The 16,101-nt window shown below is 38.9% G+C and overlaps 2 protein-coding genes across 4 annotated transcripts in view; one reads left to right on the top strand and one right to left on the bottom strand.

Moving 5' to 3' along the window:
* Window positions 1–93: 93 nt before the first annotated feature.
* On the top strand, window positions 94–6,138 carry Prx6a (Peroxiredoxin 6a). Of its 2 annotated transcripts, XM_022803267.2 has the most exons (5): window positions 94–229; window positions 965–1,151; window positions 4,770–4,926; window positions 5,310–5,527; window positions 5,779–6,138. In XM_022803267.2, the coding sequence occupies exons 2-5, from the start codon at window positions 1,057–1,059 to the stop codon at window positions 5,975–5,977; spliced, it is 669 nt and encodes a 222-aa protein (XP_022659002.1). In that variant the 5' UTR covers window positions 94–229; window positions 965–1,056; the 3' UTR covers window positions 5,978–6,138. The 2 variants fall into 2 exon arrangements, with proteins under 2 accessions (XP_022659002.1, XP_022659000.1); XM_022803265.2 differs by lacking the exon at window positions 94–229 and having other exon boundaries at window positions 777–1,151.
* Window positions 6,097–16,101, bottom strand: part of LOC111249420 (uncharacterized) — a 34,695-nt gene continuing 24,690 nt past the window's right edge. The window contains exons 8-9 of one of the 2 annotated variants that reach the window (XM_022803270.2): window positions 15,147–15,637; window positions 6,097–14,833 (exon numbers count right to left, since the gene is read on the bottom strand). In XM_022803270.2, coding sequence (XP_022659005.1) covers window positions 14,775–14,833; window positions 15,147–15,637 — 550 coding nt within the window. In that variant the 3' untranslated portion in view covers window positions 6,097–14,774. The remainder of the gene's footprint in view (window positions 14,834–15,146; window positions 15,638–16,101) is intronic. The other variant, XM_022803271.2, reaches the window with a different exon arrangement.

Raw genomic sequence — 16,101 nt, 5'->3', positions numbered from 1 at the left:
AAAAATACGTGCCTTAGCAACAAGCAAGTAATAGGTAACATGGTGTACACCCGCCTGACTATTCGAACTTAATCGGCAATACCCTTTCCATAGGTAAAGCGAAAGGACTCGTACCAGCTATATGGGCACATATTCGCAGTTTCTGACCAGTTTAATTCTTAAGATATTGTACAAGACAGAGTTAGTTAAGCTGGTACGATTTTACGTGTGCGCAGTTTATCGCAACATGGTACGTATCTTATCGTTTTTAGGGATCGTATTATTACAAAGTTTTACATTGTCAAAAGTGCATCACAAGCTATAAATAGGCGGGAGACTGTGGCAAGCTACACGAATGCCTTCCAATGAGATATAGCATTTTATGTAGTATAAAAATAATGAAAAATGGCTATAAGGAACTAAGGCAACCGCTTCCAACCTATGATTAACTGGAAAAATTCTATTATAATAAACATGTGTCACTGAGTTGGACGAGAGTTGCAGCAAAAAATAACTATCTACACGACCAGCAGAATCATAAGTCTTGTGTCCATGTACATAAATAAGCACCCTGTGCTTTAACTTTTCTTAGCGCTCGCTGATTCACTTCTTTTACTGGTAGATATCTCAGTACAGATATCATCACTTATAGATAGATAACGTGGAAAGCTCAGTGCTATGCGAAAAAAACGAGAGGCTGAACAGAATATGGATAAAACATCATGAGGAGCAGCGTCTACAGCTTTGTAAAGAGCGACACGCAAATCCTCAACCAATTGTACCGGTGAGCCCTCTATTGGCTGAAACGGCAAACGGTCCTATCCAACACGAGCTAACGTTGTGAAGCGCCGCCCGATGCCGCTACAGTCAGTTAAAGAAACCTCTGTGAGGCACCGGCGATTGATTGTTAGAGTAATGGTGGCGATCATGCTAGCGTTTTAATTGTCAATTGCCTCAGCTGTGGCCTGCCTGTATTTTGTTTCAGTAATCAAGCGTGCACATCGAGCTCTCACGACACAGCAGTTTTAGATATAACGAAGGCAAAAAGAACCAATATCAAGCAACCATAGCCGTAACATGGGCCACCCATTGAACCTTGGTGATGATTTTCCCAACTTCAAGTGCGTTACTACAGAAGGGGAGTTTATGTTTCACGACTGGCTGGACGGAAAGTAAGTACACCATTTCTAACAATGTTGAAATAAACGTACATATGATTTTGAACTGCTGCTAATCTAAACAGCCTGCTACTATACCGCTGCTTTGCTAAATCCTTTTAACTGGTTTCATTGTTAGTTAAAGTAAAATTAAACAATAGTTAATGGCATAAATGAAACAATTCTCCATTCAATTATGTGATTATATATATATATATATATATATATGCTCAACAGAAACTAGACAGAGATAGACATTTGCGCATGGTTGCAGGATGGAAAAAGACCAACGTGGAATCTATCTAGCATAGCTTTAGAAGAAACAGGTTAGGTTTCTTAGAACTAATCGTACAATCGTATTTATACAAACAATAAGAAATACCGCAAAATACAAAGCAAATTGAGAAAATCGTTACAGAGTGTTGACGGCGGTGATATTGTGACTGGAGTATATATATCTATATATTCTTTGTGTTGTTTAAGGCCACTTATATTTTATGTGTCCTATATTAAACGTAAAAATGCGTCTTTTTTTTTGTAGTCAGGAGGATTCTACATCGGTTTTTTATTTATTGAATTGCTGAAAAATGGTTTAAGATTGGCTTACTTACGTTACAGGTTTCCTCTTAAAGCGAATGTCAACTAAATTAAATGATAGTGAACATGATATACCTGAGGTGACCGCTTTAAAAATCAAGTTATTATTTATATTACCATAGGCACCCAAAGTTATCAATGACTGCGACCCGTTTTAGAGCTTTCAATTCGAGGTTGTTTTTCTAGGTCGAGAAATCTTTAGTAAACTACGATACATATTCTTGCGAGTCGTTGTCGCACTCAATCCATCTATAGTAACCAAAAATGCCTTGTCGATAAAGTTCTTTTGCCGTCATGTTCCACGATATTTACTAGAGAATGCTTATACAAGAGTCGCTGATAAAACTCTAGGAGTTGTTGCGTATGTTGACTGAGTCACCGGCTGCTGTCGATAGACTGTCTAATCGCACTCTGTGCCTATCACAAGCACAGTTTGTGTGAACTCGATTTCTTATATACTTACCATACTGATTAGCCTCTGAGGAAGATAGACGTTTAGTCTTGATGGCTTATAAGAGAACTATCATAATATGATATATATCAGACTTCTAATGAGTACATGATAAATAAGGTATGGCGTGTAATTAGTTTTAACATTTGTTATCTTCAGAAGAGGTATATTTTACTTTTTTATTGCCCCTGAAAATAAACGTCGATTATACATTTGAACTAGGTTATAGATTACTGATCTTCTCTTTATGGATTTGTATACTTTCGTTTATTTATAAAGACACATTATAAAATATGTCGTCATTCATGTACTGCACCCAAACTCTGATTTGCATTACCACCCCTAGTTACAATATCCGTTACAGAGAGACAAACCCCCACCTAAAAAAAGGACGAATACATTGCCCATTTTGGCGTAATGAAACAGATCGGGGAAGAATGACAATAATAGTGAAGAATTCGAGTATTTACGATACAACAGACTGTCAGTCTGACACAAACAGACGAATAGAAATGCTGTTCGATTAATATTAGCGCTAAGGTCTACCTCAGCGCCAACCTGGTCCATGAAAGTTTACTATTATGTTTTCCCTCAGAGACTGTTTTGCGGATCCATTGCAAAGAGAAGCAGCTGGCTAAGATTAATTTAGATGTCATTTACAAAAGCTAATGGTTTCAAAACATGATTCAATTCAGTTTAGCAAAGGTAAGTTATTACGGTAAGTGAGTTATTACTATGCACCGAAATAATGAATTTTTATACTTGTCTTCCTGTAAGGGCTAAAACTAAAAGAAATAAAAAGAAAGCATCAAGAATTTTGCAATAGGCAGTTGAAAACTGTGAGGAGCGCTCATATCAAGCTATTCATGAAACAGTCATTATGTTGTGCGCTCTTTTTGGTCCTCGACTCTACTCTGATGGGAGCAATATTAGGATCTAGATCAAATCACTGTAGCCTAATGAAATTTCCTAGAAAACGGTGATCAATTTTTACAATGCACACGCACGCATATTTTACTCTTTCGGGATTACTTAACTTTTTGTTTTTGGCGATCTGAGGTGACTCATAAAGCCACTTGAGTGTGTAATAGGCAGATCATGGCTGTTGCGGTGTTACGGGCTACTGAAAAAGCACAGGCGAAGGCCTTTTATACGCGGTAGTTGAGCTTCAATTGGAACCACTATTAAAAGCGGTCAAGTGTTTAGCACGAAAATTCGATCCTTAACGTAAATATAAATGAGCACGCATCTACCATCTGTGGCATCCCTTTCACTCAAGTTGATCGTGACTGTGTTAAAATTTGAATTTTTGCTATTTAGTTACAAAAACAATTGTAAAACTAATGTTGCAGAAATATTTCATTTGTTGCTGATATATCCTATTATAAATTCGATGCTTTCTGTAGTGCTTGGCAAATTTCACTTCTTACATCTTCATTTAAATCTAGCTAAGATGTACACGCCATATGCTCGCAAATGTATGTTAGCTATTCCAGTACACTTCGACAGTCGTGATCTTTCGAAGGTAGTCCAGTACATAGTTGTTCATTTTTCTTACTATAAATAACAGATAGCAAGTTTAAACGTAAGCCAGAACGTAGATGTTACTTCTACTATCCAACGATATAGATAGTTTGTCTTTTGGCGGCGCGTATCCTTCTTTGTGGTGAAGATAGTCGATTTGCATTCGCTGGTTGTCCTCAACCGACTACTCGACTCAATATGCGGGATTTTACTAGTTCGTGACTGGGCTCAAGGTGTATTCAGCTAAGTCGTGAACTGTGAAGACAGCCATTGCTGTCGTCTGTGCACAATCACAACAATGACAAGCAGGGTCTTCGATTAACTGTAAACAACTCCGCAATAATGGATACTTATCGCTTTACCACGAGAACGATATGGCATAATATATATATATATATATATATATATATATGTATAAGGGGTCTTGGCACTTGCTACGTTCAACCTAAATGGAAAACGCAACACACAGATAATGATCGCATCAGTAAAGCTTTAAATGGTATGGCTTGCCACGTAATTTTAGCATTCTGCTAGAGCTGTGTTTGTCAGTTTTTTTCTGCACCTGCCTATTTGCGCTCCAACAAAATTTTCATATCCCATATTATTAGCATTCTAATATATATAGCGCATCATGAATTAGCGTATTGATATGCCTTCTATTCAAGGACACTGATGCATTCCAGTATTCGATTTGCGTGGCGGCAGGCCAACGACGAATGACTTTGGCGCATTTATGAAGTGCGGTGGAACTTCAAGTCGCCCCTAAATTGTCACCTCTCTGACTGGGCTAAACTAGCACTTAGAGTTGCCAAGCCTCTACGTTCTTTCATTAGCGGTCGTACTCGTCATGAAGATTTCAGTGAGGTAGCTTCTGCGTTCCATCTGGTCAGCAATTGAATCGAAAACGTTGCCTGGTATTTTTAAAATCAATGGTACTCAGTCTTTATTTCTATGGCTTTTCTACTAAGTGCTGTAAATGCATACTAATGCGCCGAGCTGTGCTCAGGCTTCTAGCAGATATGCTGTTTTATATTCCATGTTTTTCATAACGTGCCTTCCAGATGGGCGATTCTCTTCTCGCACCCGGCCGACTACACTCCTGTTTGCACGACTGAACTAGCCCGCGCCGCTCAGCTGCATCCCACGTTTACTTCAAAGGGAGTAAAGCTGATTGCGCTCTCGTGCGATTCTGTTGAAAATCATCGCGGATGGATTAAGGTTGGTGATAAAGGGTTAAGGCTGGTCAAGTGGAGACCCGCGTCACCAGTTTGTTAGAAATATTGATAGCAGATCGATTTCGCTGACTATGAAGCTATGTGTCCGTTGAAATGTTCAACACAGTCTTATTGTTTTTCTGGTATAGAATCAATATATGTTTTTCTCGGAAATTTTCAAGATAATACTAAACCGAAATTCCGGATGTAAAGTCCCAACCGCTAAAATGTTACATCATATAGAATCTTGCATTTTAGTCATTTGCCTGAACCGTAGTCATTCATTGATAATGTACATAACATTTTTATGAACACTTACATACATGCTTGTCCTTATAAGCCCTATATGCAATTAAAGAAAACTGATGATCTGTATCTTATTGATAGGACATTGAGGCGTTTGGCGAGCTGCCAGAAGGTCCGTTTCCGTATCCGATCATTGCTGATGAGAAACGTGAGATCGCAACCCTTCTTGGAATGCTGGATCCTGAGGAAAAAGACAAGGAGGGCATACCTTTGACGTGCAGAGCTGTCTTCATGATCGGCAAGGACCGCCGGATGAAGCTTTCGATGCTTTACCCAGCAACCACTGGGCGTAACTTCGAGTTAGTATGTTTTGATGTTTATATTATTTGTCATGTATGCCTATTTGCACTACTCATTAACATTTATACGCACTGAGTGGATGATAAATACCGACGAAATCTTCATGTAAAAAGATAGTGTCATAGAGCCGAAATCAAAGCTGAAGCAATTCTGTGCTGCTACTGAAGAATGAAAGCTCCAATGTCTTCAACTAAATTTCCATTATCTCTCTCGACGCTGAAAAGTGTGCGCATTTATTTTTGAATTATAGTGAAATCCTTCGAGCTGTGGAATCGTTGATCGTCACAGAAACGCGGCGAGTCGCAACTCCAGCTAACTGGAAGAAAGGGACCCCGTGCATGGTTCCAGCCACTGTAACAGATGACGAAATAGCAAAATTGTTTCCCAGCGGAGTCCGCATTATCGATGTTCCGTCAGGAAAGAATTATATGCGAATAACTATGGATTAAACACTGAATGGCTTTTTCATGGAACTACGGTGTACCACTATAAGCTACGAATTCATATTGGAAACAGTTACCAGCCAGTGTACGTGATACAGCTTATGATATTTCACTACGAGCGTACATAGATAAAACGTTTTTTCAATAAAAATTCAGCGTCTACTGCACACGATTTGCTTATTGCCAAGTTTTATGTAAAAAAAAAAAATAAATAAACCAAGAGTATGCAAGATTAATTGCATTATCTGTTAATCACCAATTGTAGACCCATTTTCATGATCCTCCTATCGTAAAAAGTACCAGGTACGCTATGTATAATACCTAATATCTGGGAATCCGCAAAATAATTTCGCAGACGTGAAACTATGCTATGTTCTAAAACATTCTGCAATATTCTTCAGCATGGTATAATGAGTCACCGCTCACCTTCGAAAGTAATTGTACAAATTATTACACCGTTTGCGTGTTTTAATTTTTTTCGGGTTTTATATGTCTGGTGGTGCAAAACGTGGGTTATTACAGAGAAATACGCGTGGAACCCACATTGTCTCTAGCCGTTATTATTATTCTAGTTCTTGTTTGTCGTGATCAGTGTTTCTGTTCCTGCGGCTATCATTAGTTGTTTGCCCATTCACAGTTCTCGTTTTTAAAATGATCATATTGTTTTGTGTCATTTATGCAATTCCTGTTTTTGTTTCCGTTTCCAATTCCAGCTTTTGATCTTCATTCTTCTCTATAATCACTCCATCTTATATATATATATATATATGATTTAAAATTCTGCTTGCACGTCAAGAGTGTATACATATGTGCAGTTCTGGCTGGGCAAGGAGAGGGACCACCAATCAGAAAAGAGAAAAAGTTCAAGTCACCAACGTCTTTTAGACGATTCACGCGTAACGTATCGCCTGCGTTCTCGCGGTTGTTTTACGTTTTGTTCCCTTCGTTAAGTCCTTTAAATTGCCCGAAAATTTCCTTTTGTCCACTTGTCTTTATATTATGTTTTTTACCATATAAATTTCAATATCCACCTTCACATATTTTTGAAATAGCGCAAGAATTGTCTATCTTGTATGGTGTGTTGTTATCTCAGCATTCTATAAGGTCAACAATCTAAAACGTAACTTTTAAAGTTTCCGTTACTCTTTTCAATCTATTATTCAAATCTCGCGCACCCGGGAAAATAGCGGGAAATGCTCACGTGATTTTTCGTGTGTTTTTAATCGATTCTTTTATATTTGCGCATTTCCTTGTTAGTTTTAAATGATCATAAACTTTGTTAAAAACCATCATCTTATGCTTACCTGAGAACATCGCTTCTCGTAACATAGTTCGACGCTTACGATTCTGCATCTTGCTTACTAAACAATATTTCGCCTGTGTGTATTTATTTGCTTCGTTGCTGTCACACTGGCCGTCCGGTTTTGTCGTTCTACCTATATTATATTGTTTAATAATTCGTCCAAATTATACAAAACGCTGTTATTGTTTGGTGGTGTGTCGTGTATCAGTCTGTCTTGTTTCTCTTTTTTGGTTGTTTTTTTTTTCACATAACCTTAATTCACGTTTCAGTACGCGGCTGCGTTGCGCTGCTAACCAGTGCACGCTTCTCCGTCCCGGTGTTGCCGGTGCGCCATCTACCGAGTTGGGCGAATACTAACTATTAGCTCGTAATTCTTTATTGCTTTCTTTATGTGTACCTGTATCCGTGCACATCGCTGTCTGTACGTGCGTTTGCTTGTTCGTTTTTTGACAGTATTGTACATGGTTTTGTCATGCTTATATTTATTATATAGTATAGTGTAAGTATGGTCCGTTGATACGCTAGCGCGAATATACAAATTCTATTCAGTTATATCTTAGCTGTAGATTAAAAAGGGGAAAAATGGTTTTCTGCGCTTTTTCTAGTTTTTATTTTTTCAAAATCGTCGATTTCGTGTGACCATTTCGTACGACTTGCGTCTGTTAGAAGTCAGCTCGTCTACTGTTGTCAACGAATTTTTAAATTAGTCCCTGGATTTCGCCAGTCAGTAACTATACAGTTGTTTGGATGTTAGACCATTGATATTAAGTAAGCTATAATCGTATTAGAATAATCTTCTATATAAAACCAGAACGCCATTTTCGTTTTCACCTAACATGAAAACGCTCGTTCGCGTGTAGCGTTCCTTCCGACGGCTCGCTAAAAGCAGTTCCTATTTTTGCTGGTGTTATTCCCTCATGAAAGACCTATGATATGAATTAGATACGGCAGTGGTAACCGCAACCATCGAATTGTCGAGATCACCCGCCAGTACTGCCAAGTTCGAGCGAAACCTCCTTCGAATGTACATGCCTGTCTGTTTTTTTTTCTACGTCGATATGGTCAATGATTATAACGTTAGTTCGATAATATTGTGACTACTATTTGTTATAGCAGCAGTTTAAGTTGTATGCATAACAATAGCATAAACGTGGTAGTTCTCGGAAAATCAACTTTTTGTGGCTTTTTTTTTTCTTTACTGATTATGCGAAGTTTAACCAGACCTGGGCAGTATTATATATATGTATATGATCGTTGATTTCCACCATTGTAAGCATCACAGGTTGACTAACTCTGTTGTTTGTACATCGTTCGGCAGCTTGCGTCATCCGCGATTGCAGCTCTTTATTTAACTGACGAATTGGATCGTAGTAGCAGTATTACAAACGTCTCCCACAAGTAATTTGCTAGTCGCTTATTAAGTTGCAATGGAAAAAAAAAACGGAGTTCCCGGCAGATTCCCGTGGACAACATTTTATGTGCTGTCATTTTTCGCATGCGCGCTTATATTCGTTTTTTATGAGGATACCATTTCCAAACTGAACTTGGTGCCAACAAAAAATTGCTCTATTTTCGCGCTGTAGAGTATAAATAAGGTCGTTAGTATTGTTGCTTGCCGCAGATAGAGAATGAGCTAGTTTCCTATCGGTAGAAGAACGCCATTGAGGATGTTCCGCTTTGGTCAGCGCCACGGGCCTTCAATGTCCTCCCACTGTTCGTGGTCGAACGTTATCATTACAATGAATCGAAGTCTGCTTTCGGGCTTTCTCTTAACATATACACTCATTCATCTGTATTTTGTCAAAGGTCTGTTGTTGTTGTTGTTGTCGTCTGCGTGAAAAATGTTCCTTGTTCGAAATTATTATTAGTTCATGTTGCGATGCATGCATCAGGTGATATAGCTCGCAAAATACCTTATTCGATACGCGTATTATGTTGCTTCGTTTCTTTTTTCTCATAGAATTCGTCGTTAGTTAATCGGCCAACGTAGCTGCGTTGGTGCTGTCGTCTACGGCACTGATACTATAGTGAACATTTTGATTTTCAATGATAACACATCACGGATATTATTGTCTTGTCTGTATATTCGTAAAATGTATGTTTACAATTGGTAATTGTACAGTATAATAGAAGAATCAGAGAAGCTCGATCATTCTTGTTACTGTTACAATCAAAGGATCTACATAAGTGGCGTCATTGCTGTCAACGGACAACCGGACATTGCTAAGTACAGTAAAACTTCGTTGTGTCTAGAAACAGATTAAAGGAAGCGGCCAGGATGTAGGCGTTAATGTTACACAACTTCAACAAGAGTGTTTGGGAAAATGATTATGAATAGCATCACTCACGCAGATAACACAACTTTCTCCTCTATTTTTTTTTTCTTTGTTGCATGCGCCTTTATTTATGCGCTACTTACTACTATATGTAGAGCGAAGTTTTCCAGTACTTCAAAAACAGGTGATTGATCACTGCGCCCTTTGACTAGTTATATGGCAGCCAGTTGTGACCATGTTGTAAAGCTGTGCCTAGTCACCACTGGAAAGAAGCGCGGTATTATCAACCCGGTACTATCGTACACGTGTAGAAGGCGGAACAAAACACTGAATCCTTCTAGAGATACATAATATTGTTTATCACCTTGTAGTCCTCGTGTTTGAATCCCATGCTCATCCCCAAAACCCCTACACGACCAAAGTCTACCCGCTAGAGTACGCCTCTGCTGTGCACGCATGTACACCAAGACACACCCGTGCGCTTACTCTTCGCTATCTCTAACTTTCCCCCTCAATCAACTTGGGCATTCGCACAATTAGTTCATCATTATTATCGACATTATCATTATCGTAGACATATTATAAAAACTGCCATTAGTTATCAATAAATTGAAATCTTCTGAGAAGAAGTTCATTGGGGTGTTTTTTTTCTTTTTAATATCATCAATTCACATCACAATCCACAGCGGAACACGACTTTCTGTTACTTGCTCTTTCCCATACTGTTACATATGGTGAATAGGAAGTACGCACTATACAGGCTATGCTACATACTATATATATATATCTATATACATGTATATATATTTATATGACTAGATCTGTGGTTTTGTCGCTTCATACCAATAGAAATTTTCCCATATCGTATTACTATGCTATTTAACTCGTTGTCTGATCACATCGCCTCTAGTTTGCGACGGTCCTAAAATCTACAAGTCGATTTCTATCGCTCCCTTACAGGGCTATACGTATTACCTTCGTAGGACAGCTTTGAGCGAAAAATAGTTTAAAGCTTTGCGCTTAATTTCTCTGTATTGCCGTTGTAACGGCCTAATTCCGGACTGTCAAGTGGACATGCTGAGAATATCATTCTGAGTATTCTAAATATCACTGAGTTTCAACATTAAAGCAGCTTGTTTTCTATTTGTTGCTCTTCATAGTGTTTTTATGAGACGACACCTTTTTTATGAGATATTTGCTCGCATTGAAGGTGAATTTGTTGGGAACAACTTGCCTATCGTAATCACATAATTAACTGCCTCATTTTGCAGTTAGCTATACTTAGAATTACTATCGTTAATATTGTTGTTTATGATTATGGTATTATGTATGTATATGTAATCATATATATTTTTCATATATAATAATCATTTTGGTTTGTTTGTACTTCAAATGTAAACGCTGATCCTCTTTCTTTCGGCTTAGGAGGATGGCTCTTCACATTTTGTATTATTATTATTATTTCATTCATCTAATGTTTCGCTTGAGCCTCTGCCTGCGTTCGAAGCAGTAATCCCATAATGCCCTATATCAATAATATGCACACCCAAGTAACCCAAGGTTATTTTTTCTTGTTCAACACTCATGGATCCATCGCTTGATCCATATGGATTCTAACTATGTCGTTTCGATTAAGTATAGTACCGCCTCGTCGTTTCTAAAGTGGATAATTAGTTATAGAGATAAACAAGATGATCTCCAACAGTATTTCATAATGGTCACCGTAGTATGGCGCTTTCAATCATCATATACTCACATCCTATCCTCTATAGCTTGATCTGTTGGCGGTAGAACATCGTCCATCACTTTCCGTTATGTATCCCCCTATTACGGGTATAATAGGAGAATACAGGGTACATGTATTTATGTATATATTGTTTTTAGTACAATTCAAGTATTTTGGTTTGTTAGAAGAACGCTGCTACATCAGACGAGCGTATTTCCGCTGAGTCTCTAAACTGTGTGTTTAGATCGAGGCTTTTTGGGGCCTAGGCCAACATAAACCGAAGGTCCTGATATTCATGCGCCTTAATTGGCATGCTAACCTCATGTAGGCTATGATGCGAAAGTAGTATATTAAATGGATCAAGTTGGTGCAATAGGTTCAGGCTGCGAAACTTGTGCTACTACTTTGGCCATTTTGGATTCAATTCGTAGGTATTGTTACTAGCTATTCGAATGCTAGTGGTTTGGGCACATTTCGAAATTACGATCCAAATCATCTGCAATAACACCTCAAGCTTCGAATAGGTGCATGCGTACTTTCACACTTTGAATACACATAATTTATGTTTGTGTGTATTGTATGTGCTTGATGCCATTTTTTTTTTAAAGTAAATCGTTCCCCCCCAAACGTGTGAATTTATCAAGACCTACTCGCCAATGCTAGGCGACAATATACAACAATACGACAATATATCGCCAATATACAAAGCAGACGATCTCATGAGGAAAATTCAACCGAAAATGTTAATCATTAACTTCGAATCAATATGGCGTTGGTTAACTGTTAATCAGACACACTTCGCGCGAAACATGTGGCTAACCACAAGAAACTGTCCTTCACATGAGTGCTATACATCTGACAATTCGTTGATGATCTTGATATATAAGCCGCTCTATAACTATTCCGTATAATATTGCTAAAAACAGTCGATCAACTAACGACTGTCGCTTTTTGAGACGCACAACGAGCTTCACTTGACGTTTTCTTGGCTCTCGATTATCTCAAAACTCATTACAATAATAACTCGTGTCATTTGATAGTAACTATGTAACGTCAACAGTTTCTCACGGAAGACCTAACAGTGAAATAATATGTTACGCTTAGTTGTAGCTACTTCGATACCTCCATGTTTTGTCTTTTCGATTTGCGGCATTAACTTGCGGGCTTGACGAAAGCTAGATTTTTGTCATGCAGTCGAGCTAACTCATCTCACGAGGCGACCTTAACAATTCTATACGCCATTAGATTGCTTGTATATAATTTTATAGGTCTGTTGTATATTATTTCGGTTATTATTATTGTGACTTCTAACGGAGAAAGTTAGAACATGACTTAAAAACGTTTGTCGTGCGTCCCGCCGTACGAAGGCCGTATAAGCTTTTCTATAATGATAAGTTATTATATTTTACCCATTTTTCAAGCTCGTTCTTCATCATATCATTTGACCATCATCATTTTGATTAATAGCAGGAAAATTGCAATGCCGAAAACAATAATCAATCACTTATAACGTTAGTTGAATGTAGATTATCAAGTCGGCGCAATATTTGACCAAAAATAACGATTCGTGTTCGTTTGTTAATTCTTTTAGTTTCTTCTTTTTATCATCACGCATTCCCCAAGCGACGAAATACACAGGCACAACTGTTTGCCCCCCAAGTTTAGGCCCCGTCACCAAAATGCATTCCCAGAACCCCTTTGCGTTTATTGTTATTTTTTATTTATTATCCCATTATTTTTTATCACTGATGTAAGACATTTTCTTGTCTTATTTATTACTTATCCTTAGCTACAGCCACTCCTAACAGTATATGTAAACAGTTACTTCTACGCCGGCTTTACATCATCGTTATCATAAATTGTCGTCTTCGTCGTTCTTTATTGTCAAAGGCCTCGTGTTGTTATGGCCGATATCTAGTGGTTCAGATATCTGTCTTTTATTTTTCACTTATTATTCAACGTTTACGTTTAACTTTAGCATTGTAATATTAGAACTACTAGATAGTGCCCTCGGCTTTCCACCATCATTACCAATGTTAGTATCGTTACCGTCCTAACACGTAACGGAGCCTATAGAATTATTCTTACTATGGGCCATTAAAAAATAGTATATTACAGTACTATGATAACACTGAAATACACTCTTCTCTTTTATGCATTCTCCTCTCATCATATCCACAATAGTTTCCCATTGCAATGGTGGCATGCCTTTCTATGACCTCATTGAAACAGATCATTCATTCCATACGAAAACACAAGACGTGCTAACTTCCAATATCTTGTACGTATATACAGAATTGCCTTTACACATATGCTCACAATGTGGTGTTCCCGCGCCCCAACCCAAAGCTCGATGACCATCCAAAAGGAACGATTATAGCTTCAATAGCGCTTTATATATATATATATATATATATATATATATATATATATATATATATAAGTCGTTTACCATTGCGTGGTTAATAATTATTACCGTAATATTATAAACTTAATTGCTTGAAGCGCATTACCGGTCACAACTGTGGAACTGTTCGGGGAGATCGAGAACATCTCATTCTTATTTCCTTAGGTCCTGTCAAATAGAACGTAGTGCCAGATTTGTTGTTTTGCCAAACGAATTTCGTTCATAATTTGCCGTTAAAAAAGGGGGAACGGTGATATAGTTCTTTTGCGTTGACATCTGCGTTTTGACAAATGCAAGTGTAAGCCGTTAACTAAGCCACTTACAACGTAGTTAGTTCACTACCGCTAATATTAATGTTATTATTTCGATAATTATTGTTGCTATTATTATAATAATGTTGAGCCTGAGATGAGGCAAAAGGATAAGCGGCATCCTCAGCCCCGTCCGTCCCCACATTTTGTAATACGGCAGCATAGTAGTCTCGATGCGATCGTCCAATGACTGACTTCTTCGCCTTTTCACTCCTTATCTCTATGCGTAAATACGACCGTGACCCATGTGTTTGTAATGCCTCAATCTCTTCGTCCTAGTATTTTGCCTTTTCGGATGCCCCTTTGTTTCACGATGGTGGCCATCGCATCACTGAAACGTGCCTATCCATTTGTTCGTGTCAACGATTAGAGACCATACTTTCGTTACTGCTGTACGTGGTCCCATTTGCTTGTCCACCTTACACGTGCGCGTATCATTATTAGACATCTCCATCAATATGCCCCTTCAAATTTTGGCGCCAGTTGAAGGAAACCTAGCATAATAACGCTGACATAAAGAACCCCCACCGCCACGACGACTAAACGAAAACAGTTTCTTGCCAAAGAATAGACAGTTTTTGAGGCCTTGTGTGTACAGCATAAAGCACCGCAGCTGGGAATGAAAGGTCAGCGTCACTGTGTTGAGACGCGATGACTGTGTGTGGTCATGCATCTTTTCGTTAGTGTATACTTCTTTAGTTGTTTACGCGTAATCTATCTAAATGAATAGGTGATTCGTTTATACGTGACAACGGCGTTATGCGCTCTGTTGGATTTGAACTAAACGGCATCAGTAAGGACCATTCCGTTGGCTGACGGTGGGATTACGTCGGGAGGATCTGCAACAAAAACAATTCAAGGTTAGCGTCACCTTTCGCGAGACCGTAAGAGAAAGTGAGCTACAGACAGTTGTCTATAGCTCACAACGAAAAATACGTTATAAATAAACCAGTATCTACGAGACGAATTCAGTGTTCTCCCTACAGGACATGTTTTATAAAACAATACGCTCCAAGTATTGCACGCTACAAATAGTGAGCAACAGATTAAGTATCAGCAGGTGCTAACATAAAACACACACAAATAATCGATCGTTTATGCATTTCAAACCCTTAACGTCAGTATGTGCCCAATCTTAAATATGATTCTCACTTCCTTTTTCTTGCCAAAATCGTCCTGGCACCCACCGACCTGCAGCGGAAGTGACGTGGGTGCTCGGGTTGTTTGTAATATTTGGTGTTGTTAAGTTGAGTATTTGTGACTGCTGCTGCTGTTGTCGTTGTTGTAGTGAACGTTGTGGATTGGTGGCGGCGACACTGTCGGCTTCGGCCTGCTGCTGAAAAATGCCGGTAGATGTAAGACTGGGACCACTTCCTTCTACTCCGGGTGGTTGTAGCAATGTCGTAGTCGTACGTAATGGTTGTGTAGTGACTGCCTCTCCTATTTGGCCTCCTCGTGCCCCCTCCGAGACGGTGACGCCGCCCCCCTGTTGTCGACTGTGCAGCATGCGCATATGCCTCGCGCGCAGTTCTTTCGGGTAAGGGGTGGGTGATCGCACAAGCTTCGCCCCAGCCTTGCCCAGCGAATCGCCGAGGAACTGAATGCGGCCCTCCTTTTCGTGATCCATCATATCCGGCGTTTGCCTAAAACAATAAGAAAAGAGGCATGAACGCAGGTTAGCGAAAAAAAAGTAGGAAGAACCTGGATGGGTAAGAAGGTTAACACGAACACGATCAGATTCCTCCTTCATAGGTCATTCAAATGGTAGTACCACGGGCGATAACACTTCATCTGGAATATGAGCGCTGAAGTGCCGCAATATCGATTAGCTCCTTTCCATTAAGTAAGTAGTCACTTTCCAAATAACTATGACCCGTTTTAGGTGTGCTGTCAATCGTACAGTACATTTATAGGAAAATATAGGAGTTGTCGACGTCATGAACAAAATCTTGAACCAAAAAATACATATATTCCGCGTTTACAGCTTCTCAGACGAAGCAAATCTACACGTGGTTACATAGGAATCATGTGACAATTGTTCAGTGATCATTAACTAGTTTTTTTGTAGTTATTAGTTGCCCATTGGCAAATTCACACGCCCCACTAG

Source organism: Varroa destructor, unplaced genomic scaffold, assembly GCF_002443255.2.
Source record: "Varroa destructor unplaced genomic scaffold, Vdes_3.0 BEIS01000004.1, whole genome shotgun sequence".
Lineage (NCBI taxonomy): Eukaryota > Metazoa > Arthropoda > Arachnida > Mesostigmata > Varroidae > Varroa > Varroa destructor.
Note: the sequence above shows the minus strand (reverse complement) of the source record. Positions and strands in the feature narration are given on the sequence as shown.

Bases quoted from the DNA above. Each gene is read 5' to 3' on its own strand.
- Prx6a (XM_022803267.2), top strand. From the start codon at position 1,057: ATGGGCCACCCATTGAACCTTGGTGATGATTTTCCCAACTTCAAGTGC. The intron at 4,927-5,309 runs GTTGGTGATAAA...TCTTATTGATAG, and splicing joins ATCATCGCGGATGGATTAAG to GACATTGAGGCGTTTGGCGA. The intron at 5,528-5,778 runs GTTAGTATGTTT...TTTGAATTATAG, and splicing joins ACCACTGGGCGTAACTTCGA to TGAAATCCTTCGAGCTGTGG.